General features: G+C 43.3%; 1 protein-coding gene across 1 annotated transcript in view; it reads left to right on the forward strand.

Moving 5' to 3' along the window:
- Nucleotides 1-2,258: 2,258 nt before the first annotated feature.
- LOC306920623 (UDP-glucuronosyltransferase 2A2-like) overlaps nt 2,259-22,252 on the forward strand; it is a gene marked incomplete at both ends in the record, with an annotated part of 303,140 nt that continues 283,146 nt past the window's right edge. Inside the window, 2 exon segments of the mRNA XM_079497433.1 lie at nt 2,259-2,269; nt 4,653-4,690. Of these exon segments, the coding sequence (XP_079353559.1) occupies nt 2,259-2,269; nt 4,653-4,690 (49 nt within the window).

Genomic DNA, 22,252 nt, shown 5'->3' on the forward strand with positions numbered 1-22,252 from the left:
AACGGCTGTGATGTTGTAAGGATTAAGACTCTAGTCTGAACGCAAGTTTTCACATGCATGCTGTCTAACCCACCCCACGACTGTTACTGCTCACACATTTAGGTGGCTTTGAGGTTCATTTTCTGCTCCAGTGCTCTCTCTGCCTGCCTTCGTTCGGTTCGTGAACATCATGGCCAACAACTATGAGTACGATGTCCCTTCTCATGTGATGGACTTCAACCACCCTCCCCTGGACGCGGATGATGCGGACCGCTGGTTCGGTGAGTTAAATGGTGCTTTGGATTGTTTGAACGGTTTTTGTACTGCTGCAATTTTAGTGATTTTGATGTAATTTAATACAATGAGATGGGACTTTTCTGTTTGGCTGTATGGGCTGTCAATGGCAAATGCATGTTTTTTTCCAAAGTAACTAGTAACTAAAGTTTGCAAATAAATGTAGTGGCGTACAAATACAATATTTGCCTCTGAGATGTAGTGGTTTACCAAACCCATATAAGAGAGAATGTGCAAATGTGAATAAATGTTAATAAAATGTTCAATCAGACTGTGTGTGTATGTGTCGCTTTTGCATGCTTGCATGCTTGTGTGGCATCTATTATCGTTTAATCTGAATTGTCTTGATGATTATTGATGAAATGTTTGCAATTAAACCCTTTTTGTATTTTAAAGTTTGCAAAGTAGAAGAAGCACAGTGCCACGCGCTGCGCCAAACTTATTACAATAAAGAAAAGCAAATATGCCTCTAACGCCATTGCGTGCTAAATTAATTATCATTGACTGTGTTTTTACTGGTTACATTTCTCAATGTGTTTTTACTGGTTAAATAAAGGTTAAATAAATAATTAGGCTACCACCAAGAAGCAGGCAGCAAGCAAGCAGAATCACACAAAAAAAGGAAACAATGCATGCTTGTCAAAGAACATAGGCTATTCACTGTCTGTTATTCCAATCTCTTCTTTTACGCAGATTGTCATTAATCTCAGTAACAATGGCTTGTCTGTCTACTGCAGCTATTTCGTCGTTGGGATAGTACCTTTCCTTACAAGAGTTCAAAATGTACTTTTCAGATGGTGCGGTAGTTTGGATTTTGTCCCGTTACCATTCCAGTTAACCCTCACTGCGTGAAAAGAGGAGTTAACGGGCAATTACGGAAACTGTATTTTGCCCGTAAACCTCAAGTTTAGCTGGCATATACGTAATATACGGTAATATACAGGTGTGATGGTACAATTCGGGAGTTTACGGGAGTTTGTTGGAAAGATTAACGGGAGTTTCCTGTAATATACACATCCGTATTCCAAGCTTTTTGCGCAGTGCCTTTTCACCCAGGACTGATACAAGTGTAGGGTCCGCGGGGGTCCCCGGCCCTATGGAGGAGTCACGTAACTAAACAATATGGAAGCATAACGTCCCGGACGGTTACCGCCTTGCAGCCCTACTAAGCGACTGATTTCGGCTTGTTGGTGGTGAGAGATTTCACACAACCGTATATCTGCCAGTTGTTTTGGTAACACATCTTCAGCCTGTCTCTGCTCTCTGTCACGATCAACCTGTCTCTCTTTCTCGTCTACTGCTCTCTCTCTCTTTCCTCGACTGCGGCCTCTCTCTGCACTGCCTGTCTGTGTCTGTCCTCCAGCACTTTCTCTCTGTCACTGAGCCTTTTTTCCATTTCCCGCCGTTAGGGAAAAAAGTCCTTTTGGGGAAAAGGTCCACCTGGCATGTGCAGGTCCCTTTCGCGGGCTTCCCATGTTAAACCAACCCGGCTCTCCGCTCGTGCCGGGCCAGCCAACAGCATCACCCTCTTCCAGGGCCCCTAAAAATATGGGGCCGGTCCTTAAAAAAACTACATTTTTTTTCCCTACAGGACGCACCCAGCCTTGGGGGCCAACGGGGCCCGCTCTGTGATTTTTTTTAAAATGGACCAAAACCCGTCCGCCACCAGGTGGACTCTTGAGCCAATCCCTGCCCCTTGGAGTGTCTGTCCCCTTGGGAGTACATCATGTCCACTTCCATAGAGGGACAAGGGGAAGTCCACTTCCACTTCTAAAGGCAATGCTAAAGAGATTGTCCTCTCAGTGTTAAACCTCAATCCTGCCACTAGGAGCAGTCTTGAGCCCCTTCCTGCCAAGCGTGTCCCCTTGGAGTGTCCTCTTGGGAGGACAACATGTCCACTTCCATATGTTTTTCAATACATTTTTAAAATGTGCTTTAGGCTACAGGCCAGATTGAGTTTGTATTTTCAAACATGCTATGCCAACATGTTAGACATGTTAGACATGTTAGGACATGCTTACATGTTAGGACAAGTTAACATGCTATGCTAACATGCTAACAGCTTTGCTAACATGCTAACAGCTATGCTAATATGCTAACCTATGCTAACATGCTAACAGCTATGCTAACATGCTAACATGCTAACAGCTATGCTAACATGCTAACTGCTATGCTAACATGCTAACAGCTATGCTAACATGCTAACACCTATGCTAACATGCTAACAGCTATGCTAACATGCTAATGCTAACATGCTAATGCTAACATGCTAACATGCTAATGCTAACATGCTAACATGTAAATATTTGGCACCCGACCCGGCTCGGTTCTTGGTTCGGATCTCGGGTATTCGGGTCCGGGTGGACCCGTGCTGCCCTCTAGTGTGCGTGCACATGTGTGCATGGCGTGCATGTGTGCGCGCGCGTGTGAGAGGTGGTATCAAGGCATGCCCGAATGGACATGGTCGTTGCTCTTTTGCTCCTATTTCTATTCTGGACAACCCAAAGCTGCGTTATTTCATGTGTGCTATCTAGGGCTATCAAATAATACGTGGTAACAAGGTGTAGTCGTTATCTATCACGGTTTTGAAGATAGGACAATTTGAATGTTCAACATCCTAAAATAAAAACATGCCAAGGTGACATTTGCTGCTGCAACTCAAACAAGAACCCATTTGTCATCCAAAGACTGGTCTCTGGGGCCAAAAATAGACATATTCTGAAAGAGCATTGAAAGGTGAGTAAACTGACCACTGTTTGGTGCAGAACTTAAAAAAACATAACAATGTGCTGTTTTGTGCCAAAACCTGATGTTACATAACATGTATTGGGACATGCCCAAGGGGACGTGTTGACATCCCATGGAGACAGTCCCTTCGGCATAGCCTATGCCATGAAATCACTGCCTCAAAAATCCCTTCATTTACATGCGAGATGGACACGACATTTGCACGCCTTCCAAGACACCTAGAGCCGTGAAACCACCGCAGGGATGCCCTACATCGAGTGCCGATCAACATATGTCAAAATCATAACCTCAGCAACTGTAGAAAAAAAGTTTGCCGCAAATGATCAACTTTTGGTCAAAAGGTTGTTAGGGGTGTAGTCTCTATGACCATCCTGAGGCCCCAAAGTGAAGCACTTTTTTCCCACAGTATGTACGAAGGCCAGCTTCTAGATTCTGATTGTTGGGCATGAGGAGTATCGTTCCTGAAAATCTGGGGTCCTCAGGTGGTCTTACGGTCGATCCGCAGCCAAAAAGGGTTTGAGGCCGAGATATGCATGCCCGAATGGACATGGTCGTTGCTCTTTTGCTTCTATTTCTATTCTGGACAACCCAAAGCTGCCCTATTTCATGTGTGCTATCTAGGGCTATCAAATCATACGTGGTAACAAGGTGTAGTCGTTATCTATCACGGTTTTGGAGATAGGGCAATTTGAATGTTCAACATCCTAAAATAAAAACATGCCAAGGTGACATTTGCTGCTGCAACTCACACTAAAACCCATTTTTTCATCCAAAGACTGGTCTCTGGGGCTAGAACTAGACATATTCTAAAAGAGCATTGAAAGGTGAGTAAACTGACCACTGTTTGGTGGTCATAGCCCCTACAGAACTTTAAAAAAGCCCTCAAGACGTGCTGCTTGTGTGCAAAATACTGATGTTACATAACATGTATTGGGACATGCCCAAGGGGACGTGCTGACATCCCATGGAGACAGTCCCTTCGGCATAGCCTATGCCATGAAATCACTGCCTCAAAAATCCCGAAAACGACAAGCGTGCGATAAAATGTGATATCGAAGGCTGCCGTTTTTATTTTATTTTAGTTGCCAAATGTTGGTTCAAAATAAATAATGTGGCAACTCATGTGAAACATATTCTTGAGTAGATCCTGTGATTTTTTTGTGGCCAGATGTAATTTCCTGGGGTTTATTAGGACTATAGTAAATAATAAAAAAATAAATCGCCATAATATTTTGTAAAAAAATACATATTTAGCCCCATGCTCGAATGCCCCCGGCCCCCTGTCAAAAACAGCTAAAATCCCTAAAACGAAAGAAAGCAGCAAATGAAAAAAAAAAGAACACTCATCTTTTACTTTCTCTAATAACAACCTAAAACATGAACCTTGGTTGAAAAAAACTAAAGTTGTCTTTAAACTAACACTATTTGGTTGCCATAGCACCTGTAAGAGCCACTTTATGAGTTCATGTCATGATGACCTTGTTTGCTTGATTGTGCCTATTCTGTGCAGCAGTGTTTGATCTCATGATAATAAGCCTATCTCACAGAATTTCCCCGCCCCCTTAATACGCCCCCTTTCGGGGTTAGTGGTGATAGCGTGACATCACTCCATAGACGCTACATGTTAACAGAGGTAATTTAAGAAGTCTACAACTTTTGTTTTCTCAAGGTAAGGTTTGTTCTACCTGTTCGAGCTGATTTACCATCTTGTTTGCTTCATAATAATATTGGTCTGTCACATTTTTACATTAGAAAATGTACTTAGATTCTCGTGTAAATGCTAATGTTAAATGACACCACTATTTACCGGAAGTGGGCGTGGAAAGCGGGCTGTGAGATAGGCCTATTAGTGCAGCAGAGTACTTAGTTCTTGATTGAATGTTTGTGATTGGTGCTCCTTTTTCTTTGATGTCTAAATTACCCTCCTGTCCTGTTTGAGTTTGTCAGAAGCTGTGAAGTTGAAGTAGAGAGAGCACTTCCTGATATTACATAACATGCATGTAGGCATGCCCAGGAGGCGAGTTTTTTATTCCTAGGATGGCAGCGGAAAAACCACGCCCCAAACTCATTTCATTGGTCGCTGCAACGTCTCCATGAGTGATGCAGTCTGTGGCTGCGTTTGTTATCATTTTAAACATTTTGATATCATGAGGAAATGCGTGCTGACTCTGCTGAGGTTATAGTCACCGTCATAATCATATCCCATTAGTACCCATTAGTATTATATGATATAATACTGAGTAGGTAACTTATGCAGACAGATTTAGTAGGCTAGTCTTTGAGGTTAATGAAATGTAGACTACCACCACTCCACATAATATGCAGACTAAACATTTTTTTGTTACACTTACACCATCACTACACACTATTTTACACAATGTACAATATTCCATAAATATATGAAATATTAATATGTATTATTTATAATCAAAATATATTTAAGTACAGCAATACATGGCAACTTGAGCTACTCTTCAATATTTCATAATGACTTAAAAAAATAGATAAAATCGGTATAAATTATTTTAAAATTATTCCTAAAAAAAGATAAATTAAGTTGGGAACTTGGCGCCCTCCTTTGGTCCACCCATTCCTAGGACATGTGAAAATAAAATATTTGTTCCCCCATTGTGTGTATGAGAGTTTTCTCCATCACACTATCACTAAACACACTGCCTGTAGAAAAACAAAACAGGAAAGTGGTCAGGGAAACAAACCTATCTTATATGTCACTGAACATCATGAAGGTACTGAAAGACCCACTCACCTCAGCCATCAGTAACATTATGAAAATTACAAAAATATAATTGTCTGGGTGAAAATCACCTCTGTTTAGTGTTAAATAGATTAATCATCACCACCACCACCAACATAACAATACTACAGTTTTCACAATATGAAATGTTTATTAACATTATATATATATATATATATTTTTTTTTATTATTAACATTTTCCTCCCCGATCACAGTGGGCCCCAACATGCACCCCCAAACAGGCCCTCCCACCTGAGCCATATAAATTTTGGACAACCTCTTCATTCAGCCTGTCAGCTTCTCCTACAGGCCCCAGAGGAAAGACCCATGTAGGAGAAAAAACTGTCTAGTAGGCCTATGACATGTAGGGGATAAACAGCCTTGGCAGCCTAGATATCATAGACTGATAGCACTAGCAGACCAATGTTTTAGAACAGAGTTAGATAGTTGCCAGTAACTGTTCAGGAATTGGAATTTAAGGTCACTCTGTCCATTACCATCAAAATGGGGGTCTGTGGGCTGTGGCACAGCACTAATTGAACAGTCCTTCATATGAAAAGGGATCACTGTGCTATTAGGCAGGCAACCATGTCTATATAGAAGTGTCTATTTGTACGTCTCTAAATGTTTTTGATGAATTGAACATTGTGGACCCTATTGGAAACAAGTGTAATGCTTAATTGGGTCGTCCACTCACAGTTAACAGCCTTTGTATTGAGTTTGTGCTTGAAATGTACTGTAATTCTGCAAACTGTTAATACATTCTTCAATCAATCAATCAATCAATACACAAATAGCTCCAGAGTGGTGGAGCAGTTACACTAGTGATGACCACCAAGACATGTGTTGTCCCATTTAGCCAGGGAATGAGGTGCACTTTTCTTGCGATTCTCCTTTAAATAATGATGCTCCTTTCTTGAGCACTTTGGGGGTCGCCCAGGTATCAAAGCACGTCTCCCCCCGAGTGGTGCCTTTCTTCTGGCAATCGCCGTTGGTTGTACGCCAATCATTTTTGAAGACTGCAGATATTTGGCTTTGGCCTGTGGCACCTTACCAAAACAATGCAGAGCGGATATGAAGGAGCTATCATTCATTTTACTATAGGTTTCCAGAAAGGCACGAATTGGTGCTGTGAAGGTTTGGGGGTCATCTTCCAGCTTCTTTGTGACACTGCTGGAGAACTGATGGAACATTACCTTCAGGTCATCTCCAGCCTTAAGGAAAAACACAAAACACCAATTATATCTAAACAAATCATTTTGGTGATTATTAAAAAAATAAATGTAATACGGTCAATAGAAAATACTGGCACATTATTGTCACTGACTTGAGGTGTTCGATCTGCCGGTTGAAGAGACCTCGTCTATGCTCTCCTCCTGAGAGTCGCCCTCCTGAGCACTGCCCAAACCCCCTGAAGTGTTAGATCTGCCGGTTGAAGAGACCTCGTCCATGCTCTCCTCCTGAGCACTGTCCAAACCTAATAGATATACTGTACCGTAGAATAGTATACAGTGGAATAAAATATTTATTGTCCACTCACATGGCACAAAGTACAATGTGTCAAGTGAATCAATTCTTAATATAACTGGCATTATCATGTTCTGATGCCCTCCAGTATCTTTAAAATCACTCACATGGGACTGGTGCAGATGCAGTGTCGTTTGCAGATGCAGGGACAAGTTCCAATGTCTGGAACCAGTCGTCTTGAATGACCATCCCTGAAAATTAAAATAAATATTTTAATTTTCCAATTTTCCAATTCCAATTCAGCTCTGTAATACTCATTTTAGTTTTGGTAGTGTTATCTATCTACTGCTGCCTGGTTCTCATGAATGAGAATACAATAACAATAAGAGAAGGGGCAATCTAACTCACCAGTTGCAATTTTATGGTAGAGCTGTCTCATCTGAGGTGTGGTGACATGTGGGAAGCTCTTGTGATAACCAAACTTGTTCCAAACTGCGCTTTGGTGTTTGCAGAATGCACCCGTGACCCCAACTGGACACGTGCAGCATCCAATGTCCATGTTAACGTCGTACTGCAACTCCGATGTTGCGCTGTGAACCACATAATGATTCTGGTCTACCTGTAAAAAATGATTACAATAATGTTATTTATTTTACTTCACAATTGACATTTTTTTTGTATGTATTTTTGTATGCATGTACAGTATGTATGTATGTATGTATTTATATATTTGTTTTAGGCCTTTATTGATAGCAAGTGAAAGCGGGAGGGAGAGATGAGAAGAGTCATGCAGAAAAGGTCAACTCGTCATGAATGGGACTCGAACACGCAACGCACCGCCAGGCCAGAGCCCACATGAGGCGTGCGTCTGGACCGCCAGGCCAGCGGGTGCCCACAATTGACAATAATGCGATACATAAATACTGCATACCTGTGCAATCTTTTCCAAATCCACATTTTCACGAAGGAAAGGCTTTGGTCTCTGAGGCTTCCGGTTGTTTGCAGCATCCGTGAGGCGACGGATGTAGTAGGCCTCCATCCTGGTGGTGATAAAATCTACCAACTGAGTGACATTGAACGCCTTCAACCTGTGGAGGACCTTCTCTTTCAGCACTTTAAAAGCACTCTCCAAAAAAAATTTGGTATTATGCCCTCTGGTTGGTAGATCATTTCGAAGACAGATGGCCCACTCCTCATGTCTCCCATACACCTGTATTCATAGAACAGAATGTTCAGTAAGGATGGAGATTCTTACAGCATGTAGGAAGATTTTTTTGCCACATAGTATGTTGTCAGTTGTATGACGGATAAAAAATTAAGAAAGACAACACACCTCTTTCAGGTGGTGGAGGAATTTAGGATATTTCATTGCAACAGGGTCATGAACACAGCTGTTGTACAGCACTGGCAGTGATGGGGCGGAGTCAGCATATTCAGGAGCTGTGCTCGGTCTCTCTTATTGATACCATTGTAGGCACTCCACAACCATCGCCACATGGCCTGCAGTTAGGGATGTTAACAATACATTGCATGTAAAAATCTATCAAATGTGTGAAGATTCAAATTAGTGGGATGGAAAATTAATCATAATGCTAAGTTGAGTGTTATATCCATACCTGCAGTATATGGAACACGCACAGGAGCAGCCTGGCTCCAGGGAAAACTGCCTGGAGGGACTGCCGCAGTGCCCTGCAGTCATCTGTCATGATGACTTGAGGCTGTTCCCGTCCAAAGAAGCTTCCGCTAGGCAAAATGGATTGCAGAAGTTTAAGTCCAGATGTTATGGTGGACTGGCTCTCTGATGTTGTTATGAACACTCCCAATGGCAATCCTCCAGCAGTGGAGTGGGTGAGAAGGAGAAATATACGGTGGTTCTGGCGGTCGCAGTTTCCTGAGGAATCAACAAAAATCATTTCTCCACTCTCTCTCAGCATAGTGTGCAGCCTTCTCATGACAGGGGTACATATGGCGATGACCAGCTGACCGTCTTCAGTTCTCTCAATTTTTGCAATGGTATCCCCTTGTTCCATGTTGTACTGGTCAAGTCTATGCTTGAGATCTACCAGCATCTGCTCTCCTGATGGTGAACCATAAGCTTTCTGAAAGATCTGGTAGTAAAGCCTACAAAAAGCAAGGGGAGAGAGAGAGAGAGAGAGACCCCTGTTTGGCTCCTACACTCAATACTCAATATATCATAAAGTACGCAATACAATTTACATGTAGTAATAATAATCTAACCATAGGCATATAGTCTGGCAGCCAACACTTTTCTTTTGTTTGAAGTGGGAAATTTGGTATATCGTTTTTGTTATATAGACATATTGTCTATATGTATGTATACATTCATGAATCCACTTGCTGACCGGTTGTCAGCATTGAGCCACTTGCCCAAATGTGTCCAAAATGTGCTGACCTCATCACATTTGTGATGATGGCTATGGCCATTTTTAGTGTTTTTTCTGCAAAACTAATGCTTGGAATCAGAATTATGAAAACCCCCTAGTTTGACACATTCACATGCTACTTAAAGTATAATGAAATGGTGACGTTTTTACATGTTTGCCTTATATAGGATGTTAATGTTATGGTCACATATAAACCCCTATAGTACAAATTGCTCAACTGACAGCCGGTCTAAAAACTACATACTGTACCAAAATGTCCCACTCCCACTGCATTTCAACATGTTTCTGACCTGAAACAAAACTGAAGATCTGGACAAATGGAGCGGTCTGCAGCAGCGTAAATGTAATCGTCGCCTTCTTGATCCTGCAGATCATACTTGATCGTATCCAGTGCAGACGAAGGGGAGTGACCACTCTCAAAGAGGAGCTTCAGCTTCTCAATGGTCTCGGTTGAGACATCTCGCGTCTGCAGCGCATCAGCACAGCTCAGCCGGTGATTGTGCTCATGTCTGAGACTGATGTTGAATAGGTAGCCATTCTTGATATGTGGATCGCAAGACCTAAATGCGAAAACATAAACACATTGAAACTGGTTGTAGGGATCAGTCTGGATTCTTGTTTGGTGGTGGAGATGCTGATTAAACTGAGGGTTAAAGTCAGACAGACGGTAATGCATTTCTAGGCAGAGCCTTAGAATACACACTGGATGCAGAACAATTTGTGAATTGTACAGGTTTGACAGTAGTGTACTGGAGGTTTAACTGTAATTACCTTGACGTCCTGTTGTTACTGTAGATTTCCCGCTTCAGGACCAAGAACAGCGTGGCACAACATGATGTGTGTTTGATGTGTGTCTTTACTGTTTTGTTTTTGGGACAGGTGTTGTGCTGACACCTTAAGTCCACCTAAGACACAAACAAACTTGCAATTAAGTTAGGTGGGTCAATCTTTCTTCTGCTGACTGGTTCTCATACAATAACAATAACACATTTCCCTCTTCAGCTTACAGTGCAGATATTATCTGGCCAAAACATTTTGTTGGCTAAAACATTATTTTACTAGTTTGAAGAAGACATTTAACACAGTGCCCGCCAGAAAAGAGGAACACAGCAGAGGAGGAGGAGGCCACCTACAAAAGCCCCAGTATTTCCACAGAAGACAACTGAGTGAAAGCAATGCCACAGGTAAGGAACTAAATGTTGGCTAATACATGTGTTACTAGTTTGAATAAGACATTTGATGAAAGTTAAGCTATATATTTATGTTTTTTAATGTATACATTTTTAAAATGTGCTTTAGGCTACAGGCCAGATTGAGTTTGTTTTTTCAAACATGCTATGCCAACATGTTAGACATGTTAGGACATGCTTACATGTTAGGACATGCTAACAAGCTAACATGATATGCTAACATGCTAACAGCTATGCTAACATGCTAACAGCTATGCTAACATGCTAACAGCTATGCTAACATGCTAACAGCTATGTTAACATGCTAACAGCTATGCTAACATGCTAACAGCTGCTAACATGCTAACAGCTGCTAACATGCTAACAGCTATGCTAACATGCTAACAGCTATGCTAACATGCTAACATGCTAACAGCTATGCTAACATGCTAACAGCTATGCTAACATGCTAACCGCTATGCTAACATGCTAACAGCTATGCTAACATGCTAACAGCTATGCTAACATGCTAACAGCTATGCTAACATGCTAACATAATAACCGCTATGCTAAGATGCTAACAGCTATGCTAACATGCTAACAGCTATGCTAACATACTAACAGCTATGCTAACATGCTAACAGCTAAGCTAAAATGCTAACAGCTATGCTAACATGCTAACAGCTATGCTAAGATGCTAACAGCTATGCTAACATGCTAACAGCTATGCTAAGATGCTAACAGCTATGCTAACATGCTAACATGCTAACAGCTATGCTAACATGCTAACAGCTGCTAACCACTATGCTAAGATGCTAACAGCTATGTTAACATGCTAACAGCTATGCTAACATGCTAACAGCTATGCAGCTATGCTAACATGCTATGCTAACATGGTAACCACTATGCTAAGATGCTAACATCTATGCTAACATGCTAACATGCTAACAGCTATGTTAACATGCTAACAGCTATGCTAACATGCTAACCACTATGCTAAGATGCTAACATGCTAACAGATATGCTAAGATGCTAACATGCTATGCTAACATGCTAACATATTTGTTGTTAAATGATGGTACAGGAAAAGAAGAAGAGGGTACCTCCAGTTGCCGTCCGGTGCCCCTTCCCAAGCTGCGGCCAGGTCCGGCAGGACATGAAGCAGCACCTGAAGCGGACCCATAAACTCTTGAGCCCACAGGAGATCCTTCTTTTTGTTAATTTGGCGCGCTTCAGGATCAACATACAAAAGGCTAAGTGCCCGGTGGCAGGGTGCACCTACAATGGCGGTAAAAAACTGAAGCGGCACCTGGAGCTTGTGCACGGGAAAAGTGAAGTAAACCCGCAGGATCAAAAGGCCCTCCTTAAAAACCTTAGGCACATTGCCCGTTGGTCTGTGTTCAAGGGGAGCCTGGCAGAACTCCGTGCCACCAACCCCCACATCCCACTGGTGTCGAATTTTGACGAAGAAGAGGACATCCCAGACTTTATTGACTCCTCAGGGGATGAAGAGGAGAGAGCCCCCTCCCCCAGAGGACAGTGAGCGGCCCCCTCCCCCAGAGGACAGCTAGTGTCCCCCTCCCCCAGAGGACAGCGAGTGTCCCCCTCCCCCAGGCCCTCCCCCAGGCCAAATGCTGGCTGTGATCAATGCCAGGAATACCGCGAGCAAGTGAAACCTCTTAAGCATAGGCTCACTAGAGCGGACGAGGCGACGACCAAGGCGGTGGAGACCAAAGAATATTACAAACAAATGCTGAGAATGCACTTGGCACGCAGCAGCCCAGACCGAGGCAGCCACCGCCAGTCAAGGGCCCGAAGCACACCCCGGCGTCACAGCAGCCCGCCGAGGGCCAGCAGGCAGCCACCAAGAGAAGAGGAGACCTCAATCCAGGTTCGTATGTCTTTCTTTCTGTCTGACTGTCCAACTGATTTCATGCATAAACAACAGTTTCCTTTGTTTATGCATGTCTGTTTTTTTCCATTGTACAGGAACCAGCCCCTTGCGCGGCCCGAGGCAGCCACAGCCAGACAAGGGCCCAAAGCCCACCCCGGCATCACAGCAGCCCGCAGAGGGACAGCAGCCAAACGAGGCAGCCACCAGGACGAGAAGAGTCCTCCATCCAGGTTTGTATGTGTCTTTCTGTCTGACTGTCCAACTGATTTAATGCATAAACAACTGTTTCCCCTGTTTATGCATGTCTGCTTTTTTCCCATTGTACAGGAACCAGCCCCTTGCACGGCCCGTTCCACCGGTAAACGAAAGCGGCCTCTGTCCGGCAGGGGATCAGAACCAAAAAGGGGGCGGTACACAGAAGAGGTCTGTATTAATCTGTGTGTATCTGTCTATCCCACTGTCAGGTTGTCTGACTGACAGCCTTTGTTTATTCTTTACAGGTGGAGCAGCCTGTTATTCCTGTCAGCCAGCCCACTCCACCAGAGGGCGAGGAGGAGCTTAATGCCAACCCTGATAATGCCAACCCTGAGGCTGACCCTGAGGTATTCTAAGGATTAAAAAACTGTTTGGCATAACTTTGAAACACTTTTTAGCACTGACTGTCCTCGACAGTCCCTCTTGGGATAATAAAGGCATCTATCTGTATCTCTATCTAGCCAATGGAACAGGACGCCGAGGCTGAGGAGGAGCTGGAGAAAATTGACCCCCTTGAGGTGAGCACTAACACTTCAACATCTCATAGATCTGATCGTTCCACCAATTATGTTAACACTCGTAGCTTTTCAGTAGTTTCTAATTTGTTTGTTGTGTATTACTTTGATAGGTAAGCAAGGGGCAGAGAGAAGGCCAAGTCCCTCACCATCCACCTCAAGAGGGTTCAGAAGACACCCACCAAATCGCCGGTAATGCGGATGATCACCCCCCCAAGATTGGCAACTTGGGGGATCGGGAGTGGGAAAGGAAACATCATGAGGAACATCAGGTTGCCTCCAAGCGTCGGTAAGTATTTGCTTGTAAGCATGTCCCATGTCATAAAATAACTGTTTGAGATTGCTGCTCCAGACTAAAACACTTTTGACATATGGTGTTTAACAGACGAATACTTGGAGGAATACAGGAGTACACTGTTGGGCCTGGACACGTCAAAGTCCACCCTAACCAATGTGACGTCCAGCATCAGCCGGGTGAAGAGCATGCTCTTCTACATGGGGCATGGCAACTCCCGGCTTTTTGAGTGGACGTTCCTGAACAACAGGGTGCGGATCAGAGGGTGAGTTGTGTGTGTGTGTGTGTGTGTGTGTGTGTGTGTGTGTGTGTGTGTGTGTGTGTGTGTGTGTGTGTGTGTGTGTGTGTGTGTGCGTGTTTGATGAAGACATGCAAAAACGCATTTTCACTCTCCTCAACAGGTGGGTTGACAACTTCATGTCCAAGTTCAACAGTACTCCCAACACCATGGAGCACTATCTCCTCAACGCTCGCTCATTTCTCAAACACATGAGGAACACCTCCCCCTCCAACAGCCGTCTGACGCCCAGAGCCTTGGAGTCAGTAATCAGCTACTTTGACAGCCTCATCAAAACAAACAGGAAGAACAAGAGTGGACGGCAGCACATCGTCAAGCTCAACAAAAAGATGAAGCTACACAGTGCTGAGACCCTGCAGCTCTGCATCCAGAAGAGCAAGGCCCAGATCCCCATCTTGCTGTGTAAGTCAATTCCCATTTTCACAGTTATTCTCATCATCACAGATTGACGTATTCAACAATAACTCATGTGGCGTTCTGTGCTTCTGTTTACAGCAACTATGGAGGCTGAGGTAGAGTTGGGCATCCTAACACTAAAAAAAAGGGCAGTGTTTTATGGGTGCCTCAACCTCTACTGGGCCTGCCTCTTTGGCCACAGAAATGGGGTTCATGCCAACCTGACTGAGGACATGGTCCGGACAGGAGACAGGCTCGGTTCAGATAAAGGGGGCTACATTGTGGAAGTAAGTACTATTCAGTTCATCACAAATGTTTTATTTTATTTGTAGAACTGTAGAACACTGTTGAGCTACCTGTCTGCTTTATCTTCCCGTGCTCTTTCCCCCTTCCTCCACCTGTCTCTGTTTATGACAGAGACAGGTGTTCACAAAAATACGGGGCAGCGACACTGTACCTGGAGAAGTATGAATTTGAATGGGCCAGGCGATGGTTGGCCATAAAGGCGGTCCTCCCAGAAGAGGCAAAGAACAAATTCTTCTTCTTTACAAAGGGAACTCTTCCGTCGAAGAACCTAAATGAACACATGCAAACAGCCTGGAAAGAGCTTCGGCCTTCCAGGCAAACCCGTGTTCAACACGATAAGGTCGTCAGTGGCAAACTTGGTAAGTAAACTTTGAAGTCTCCTCACAATCAAATATGGGTGAAAACTGAAAGCTTGGTTTTCTGAGTTTTATTCCGTTTTTTAATTCACACACACACACACACACACACACACACACACACACACACACACACACACACACACACACACACACACACACACACACACACACACACACACAATATGTCCTTTATGTAATGTCGTACTTCACCTGTGGAGTGTTGTGTTGAAACTTAGCACTTGTACTATAACATTCAGACAATACATCTGGTTTGTCTACTTTAATGTCATTTCTTTTTTGTTTTTTTCCTATGGTGAAAATACATTCTTCTCACCCTGTGTTTGTATGGTTCAAGATAAAGGACTTCCTTGGCTTCATCGCACAACGGACATGGACCCTACAACAGTACATGAGATGAGAGGGATGCAGTAATGTTATTCAGTGAGCTGGGCAATTAACTGAAAATATATCAAAACCAAAATTTAGAACCACTTCTAACGGACTTACGGTAACTCATTAAGACCTGAGGCAGATTCTACAAAGGCCTTGAAGTTTTTTCAAAAATGTTCAAAAATAGCAGATGTGCAAGCTTGCATGTTTGTATGAGCCAATGCAAAAAGTCAAAATTTCCCGGTTTTAATCTTGCTCATAGGCGTTAATTGATTAATTGAGAAGTGTAGGGTTTTTTGTGATTTCACATCATGACACATTGTGAGCTTGCAGATCTGCTATTTTTACTATTAAAACATAATCGTTCATCAATTATTGTAATCGAAGCAAAAGTTTGAAATAATTGCCCAGGCCTATCAGTGCACGTTATTCATCCATCCATGATGGATGGATGGATGAATAACGTTCATGCCCCCGCTTATCTGTAGTCGGGTCGCGGGGGCAACAGCTCCACCAGAGTGCTCCAGCACTTCCCTCTCCAGAGCAAAATTAGTGACTTCCTCCTGGGGGATCCCGAGACGTTCCAAGGCCAGTGAGTCCATGTGTTTCCTCCAACTGCGCCTTGGTCTGCCCCGGGGTCTCCTCCCAGTGGGACGTGCCTCGAGTACGACCCGAGAGGCATCCCTAGGGAGACGACCCGAGAGGCATGCTAACCAGATGCCCGAACCACCTATGTCTCTGCGCCCGTGCGCCGTAGGCTACAGCCGAGATCCAAGCCATTCTACGTCTTTTTGTAAACTCGTCAATCTGGGTTCCTTGGTGCTGTCTCCATGCTGGAAAGCTGAAAATCTAATTCCGTTTTCTGGCTCATTCCCTCGACGTGACCTGCTGTGGCACTTATTTACTGAGCAAGTCTGCACCATGGTGAGATCAGTTTAAAAAAAGAACGTATAGTCGCTCAATGTAAACAAACCATACAAGTATGGTGGCCGCTACCACGTGACACATACTGTATGTTGACGCCCCCTCCAGGAGATTTTGGTACACACTATATGCCTACATTTACCTTGCCGACATCACTTCGCCTCTGAAATTTAATTTAATAATATTTGGACTGCTGGACAGCTGACAGTAGGCTACAGTAGTAAGTCAACCAAAGAACAAGATTCCTATACAGGATCTCCTCACTGGTCAACAAAAAACACCTTGAAGACCCTAACCGGAGCCCTAGTACAAGGTTTATTCGACTATGCAATGCATGCACCTCCTTGTACCACAGCACCTCAAAGGCCCTTAAAACAGGTTACTACTTGGCCTCACTCCCTGAACCCACCTCACCCCTGCCCATTTTGACAGGCTGGAATGGCTTAGGGTTGACAACAGAGTACAGCATCCATTGGGTCTGGTCCACAAGTCCACACCCACAACACCAGAGGAAGTTCAACAAACCATATGCAACCCTGATATCCCTTGACTCCTTCAAAACCTCTCTCAAAGGGCACCTACGGACAGCTGCAATTCGAAACTGGCCCCCGTAAATTCTGAATCCCCCACCCACCCCCTTTTCCCCTCACTGTATATATGTTTTTCCCTTTTTACCTCCTCTATGATGATTTCCTGTTTGTTTTGGCTATATAGAAGTGTATATTTGTACGTCTCTAAATGTTACGATGAATTTAAAATGGTGGACCCTCTTGTAAACAAGTGTAATACTTTATGGTGTTGACAGTTTTTGTATTGAGTTGTACTTGAAATGTACTGTAATTCTGCAAACTGTTAATAAATACTTCAATCAATCAAATCAAATCAATCACATATATATATATATATATATATATATATATATATAAATATATATATATATATATATATATTTCTCTGCAAATGGTTTTACTACTGGCAATCAAACTCTAGGAAATGGAAGCATTATTGAAGACTTTTTCATTAACAAAATAGCAGACAATGAAATCTGTTGTCATATTTCCTCATGAGGTTTCTATAGACCTGCACCAGTCCTTTTAAAACACTGCACATCTCTGTTTCATCTCTGCTCAGCCACTAGTGACAGAAAGCTCATCACAACGCATGCTGACAATTCACAATTCAAGAGTTCCTGAGAGAGAGCCACCGCTGAGCAGAGCATGATGGGATTCGTTTGTTCCCACTCTCAGTCTGTCTGGTGGACGTGAGAATTGGACAGTAGCCTCTATTAGACTGAGGCAACCAATGTCAGAAAATGAGGAGAAACTCACAGTATCACCGCCGATGCTCTGTCCGCAGTAAACCAGCTCAGCAGCTATTCATGGGTTGCAAATGTACAGTAGTCCTATACGGGAGGCATACTTTGGTTAGACATAGCATTGGTCCGACTGGATTTAGGTTGGTGAGGGGTGCGTTAAGACTACCGGATTAAGGTTGGTGAGGGGTGCGTTAAGACGACTGGATTAAGGTTGGTGAGGGTTGCGAGTTGGGAGAGGTTTAAGGTTAGGTTTAGGTGTGCTGCCCCGTGGGAGATTAGGTTTGAGATAGGTTGTAGGACTAATGACTGCATGGTCTAACCAATGACTAGTCTAAATCATGGAGGAGCCCGTGCTGCACCTGGCTCCATTGGTCAGGCGCCAGTGCTACATCTGCCATGTTGAGGACCAACACAGGTGTTTCAATTTGTCTGAACAGTCTGATTGGCATAGAACTAATTCATTTTGCAACACCTGTTTGGTCCTTAACAAGGCAGATTTAGGACTACATTTGCAACCCATGAATAATAGAGAACTTTCCTTTATAGGAGGAGAGATGGAGGGACGTGGTTATATGAATACCAGCGTGTCTGTGTACATTTTTAGGAAAGCTGTAGAGTATTGAGTAGCCTACTTTTAGGTTGTTTGTTTTTTGAGGTGTGCTACCCCTCAAATCAATGTCTGGCTTTCAGACATGATATCATCATTATATGTGGCAGCTAAGTCTATGGACTTTTAATGTTTGTCTTATTAAAGGGAAACCCCACCAAAAAACAGGCCCCCCGAACATCAGCATGCCCCCTGTGACGTCACGTGAAAGCCTAACCCTTCACACAAGTGTGATTTTTGTTTCTATAACCCCACTTCTGCTCTCACACTAGCCGTGTCTGTGGCTTCCCGATCAGCTCGCCAGGCAGCGGTGCCGTGTCGTTAGTCAGAAGGTTGTAAATTTACAATTTACAATTTAGGCATTTAGCAGACGCTCTTAATCCAGAGCGACTTACATTAAGCAATAACAAAAGCATGGCATACATCACATATATAAAAAGTAGTTACCATGAATCATGCCTAGACTAAGAACGTAACAGTGGAGTATCTATGTAAACTATACATACTATACTATATAATATATTATACATGTGTACTATAAAGTGCTATGACTACATAAAGTGCAATTCTAGAGCTGTCTACGTAACAAGCTATAAGTCTGTTTAAAATACTATCTAAGTCTACATAATGTGCTATCTAAGGGGCTAGGCTAGGGCAAGTGCTACGGGCCATGGTGGAGTCTGAAGAGGTGGGTTTTCAGACTACGGCGGAAGATTGGGAGTGAGGCTGCAGTTCTGACTGTGATGGGAAGTGCATTCCATAGTTTTGGAGCCAGAAGGGAGAAGAGTTTGGGACATGTGGAGCGTTGTCCCGGCGTTTTTAGTGAAGGTACCTCCAGCTTCCCTGCGTTGGCTGATCTGAGTGCGCGGGAGGGTTTGTAGGGTACGATCATACTTGTGAGATATGGGGGGGCCATGCCTTTGGTTGCTTTGAATGCCAGCATCAGAGTTTTGTATTCTGTGCGGGCAGCGACCGGGAGCCAATGGAGGGAGCGGAGAAGGGGGGTGACATGTGAGAATTTTGGCTGGTTGAAGACCAAGCGGGCTGCGGCATTTTGGATCATTTGGAGGGGCTTAAGTGCACATGCCGGTAGGCCAGTAAGGAGGGAGTTACAATAGTCAAGTTTTGACAAGACTGTTGTCTGGATTAGGAGCTGGGCTGACTCCTGGGTGAGGAACGGTCTAATTCGTCGTATGTTGTAGAGTGTAAACCTACAGGATCTAGTGACAGCTGTGATGTGTGTTTTGAACGAGAGCTGACTGTCCAGGACAACACCAAGGTTCCTGGCTGTCGGGACAGACTTTACCAGGGCGTTGTCTACGGAGATAGTTAGCTCCCGCATAGGGCAGGACTTAGCTGGGAAGAACAGAAGCTCAGTCTTGTCTGGGTTCAGCTTGAGGTGGTTGGAAGACATCCACTGTGAGATGTCAGCCAGGCATGCAGTGATGCGTTCTTCTACCTGGGTGGCAGAGGGGGGGAAGGATAGAAACAGTTGTGTATACCTTCTGTATTGTATCAAAAAGGGAAGTGTAATCCTGTTATACTAAAATTATAACATAGTACAAGCAAGCACATCAGTGCACACAGTGCAGGTGGTTTCACTTCTCTGAAACAAGTTACAATAAAGGTCCTATAAAATAATTGTGGAAAAGAAATACGAAATGTACTTTTACTCTTGAATACTTAAGTACATTTAAAAGCAAGTACTTTTTTTACTCTTAAGTAACATTTTGACTGAGCTACTTTTACTTGTAATGGAGTAAATCTGAACAGGTTGTACTCAAGTACTGGGTCAAGTACTCTGTTCACCTCTGCGTGGGTGCGTGGCAAACTGCATCACTCAGATCTGTCCAAAATAAATCAGGTGGGTAAAAATAAATCTAGAATCCATGTACAATAATAATAGTATCTATCTATCTATCTATAAATGCACCAAGTCTCTGTCTGTATGTATGTCTGTGTGTGTGTGTGTGTGTGTGTGTAAAAAAGCCCTCTTCCCGGCCTCTGGACCGGGCCCCTGCCCATCGTCCATATATGGAGCTGGCCTGTTCTGACCTCACAACACACCACATTTGGGCATTCCTGACACAGAATTCCACAAGATGGCTGCATATACTCCATATATGGGCATGCCTTACAAAGTACTCCATATATGGGCATAAAAGGGAGACAGGCATAATATCTGGGGGGGGGGGGGGGGGGGGGGGGGCATCCATTTCCAACTTGCATCGTTCCAAGTAGGCCAGTGCCCAACGAGCACTGCATTCTAGTAGCCCTAATGCTTTGAATCACCCCTCCTTGCCAAGTTGGTTGGTTAATCTGGCCCTGATCACAATCATCTGTCTCTGTTAAAAACAAGAACTAATAGACTGAGAAAATCCATCGTCTCATGTGGCATCAAACCTTTTAATAATCCATATTTGTTTATTAATTGATATTGTATTGATGATAGGATTATTTTTAGTCCAATAATTAAATGGCAGAGGTTGGAATAAATTGCTTTATTTTGTTTCTCAACTGATTCTGACAGGACATTAGGTCTACTAGCCAGGATAAAAAATCTACCCTATCTACCCTGCTCACTGAAAATACCCTAAATTTGCCTTAATCCAAGATGCCACCATTGACAACCTATTATAAGGCAATATTTTCTAAATTTCATTATGCTTTCAGTAGCATGTGACATGTCAAACTAGGAAGTTTTCATGATTCTGAATCCATTCCAAGCATTAGTTTTGCACAACGTCTTTCCGGCTTTTTAGACAGCTGGTGGATGGAAAAGAAGCTGCGTGGGTTGGAATAATTGATTGAACATGTGTGTTCTAAATAAAGTATTTGTGTTGATTATTGTGTAATGTATTTATATACAGTGAAAACTTGAAACATTATTGTACTGTAAAAAGGGCTCTTTTTAGTATATTTAGTAATATTAGTTTACTATAATTAGATTAATACACGATAATCAACACTAACACTTTATTTAGAACACACCCAAAACCAATCATATAGTACACCGTACGTGTTCAATCAATTATTCAATCAAAGAAAACAATAAGTTACAGTAGTTACAAGGCTGCATTCTGTCACGCGTGCCAAGCTGTCATTCTCTTGTATTATTTCTCACCACGGAGTAATCTCGGATCTCGCATCTCGGAGGACAGTCAAGACGGGCAGTGTCGGTATAGGCCAATCAGAGGCAGGCGGGGCGTTACCATGCCTATACTCTGACACAAACGAGATATAGCCTACGCAGTGGCTATGGCCAAATTTAGTCCAAGGAGTGTTTTTCATGCAAAACTAATGCTTGGAATAGATTCAGAATCATGAAAAACCCCTTGTTTGACACGTCACATGCTACTTAAAGCATAATGAAATTTAGAAAATATTGCCTTATAATAGGTTGTCAATGGGGCCATCTTGGATTAAGGCCAATTTAGGGTATTTGCAGTGAACAGATTTGGGTAGATTTTTTATCCTGGCTAGTAGACCTATAGGGCTCCATCGTACGCCATTGTGCGTAAACGTTATCTTGCGGCCACACAACCCACTATAAATTTTGCCGACACCTGTATTTGCGGGTGGAGGTGTGTCTGCAGGCGTGTCGATGCACTTTCCCTATATTTGCTATATATGCACACATGTTTAGGACAACGGAAAGTGCCTTTTCAAACCACCCGTAATGCCAATCCGTTTGATAAAAGAATGCGCTCCTCAGATGGGTGACCTGAGTTGGAGCTGCCTCGGCTTGATGTATGCATGTTGCAAAACATTCACAGCTCAGGTCTCGTTCTGTCTCTTCACAAATCTGTGATTGTAATTTCCCTCTAATCAGCAGAGTGTCAATTCCTTGTGCTCATTGTGTTTAATTGTCTAGTCAAAG

Source organism: Electrona antarctica, assembly GCF_951216825.1.
Source record: "Electrona antarctica genome assembly, chromosome: 3".
NCBI classification, from domain to species: Eukaryota; Metazoa; Chordata; class Actinopteri; order Myctophiformes; family Myctophidae; genus Electrona; species Electrona antarctica.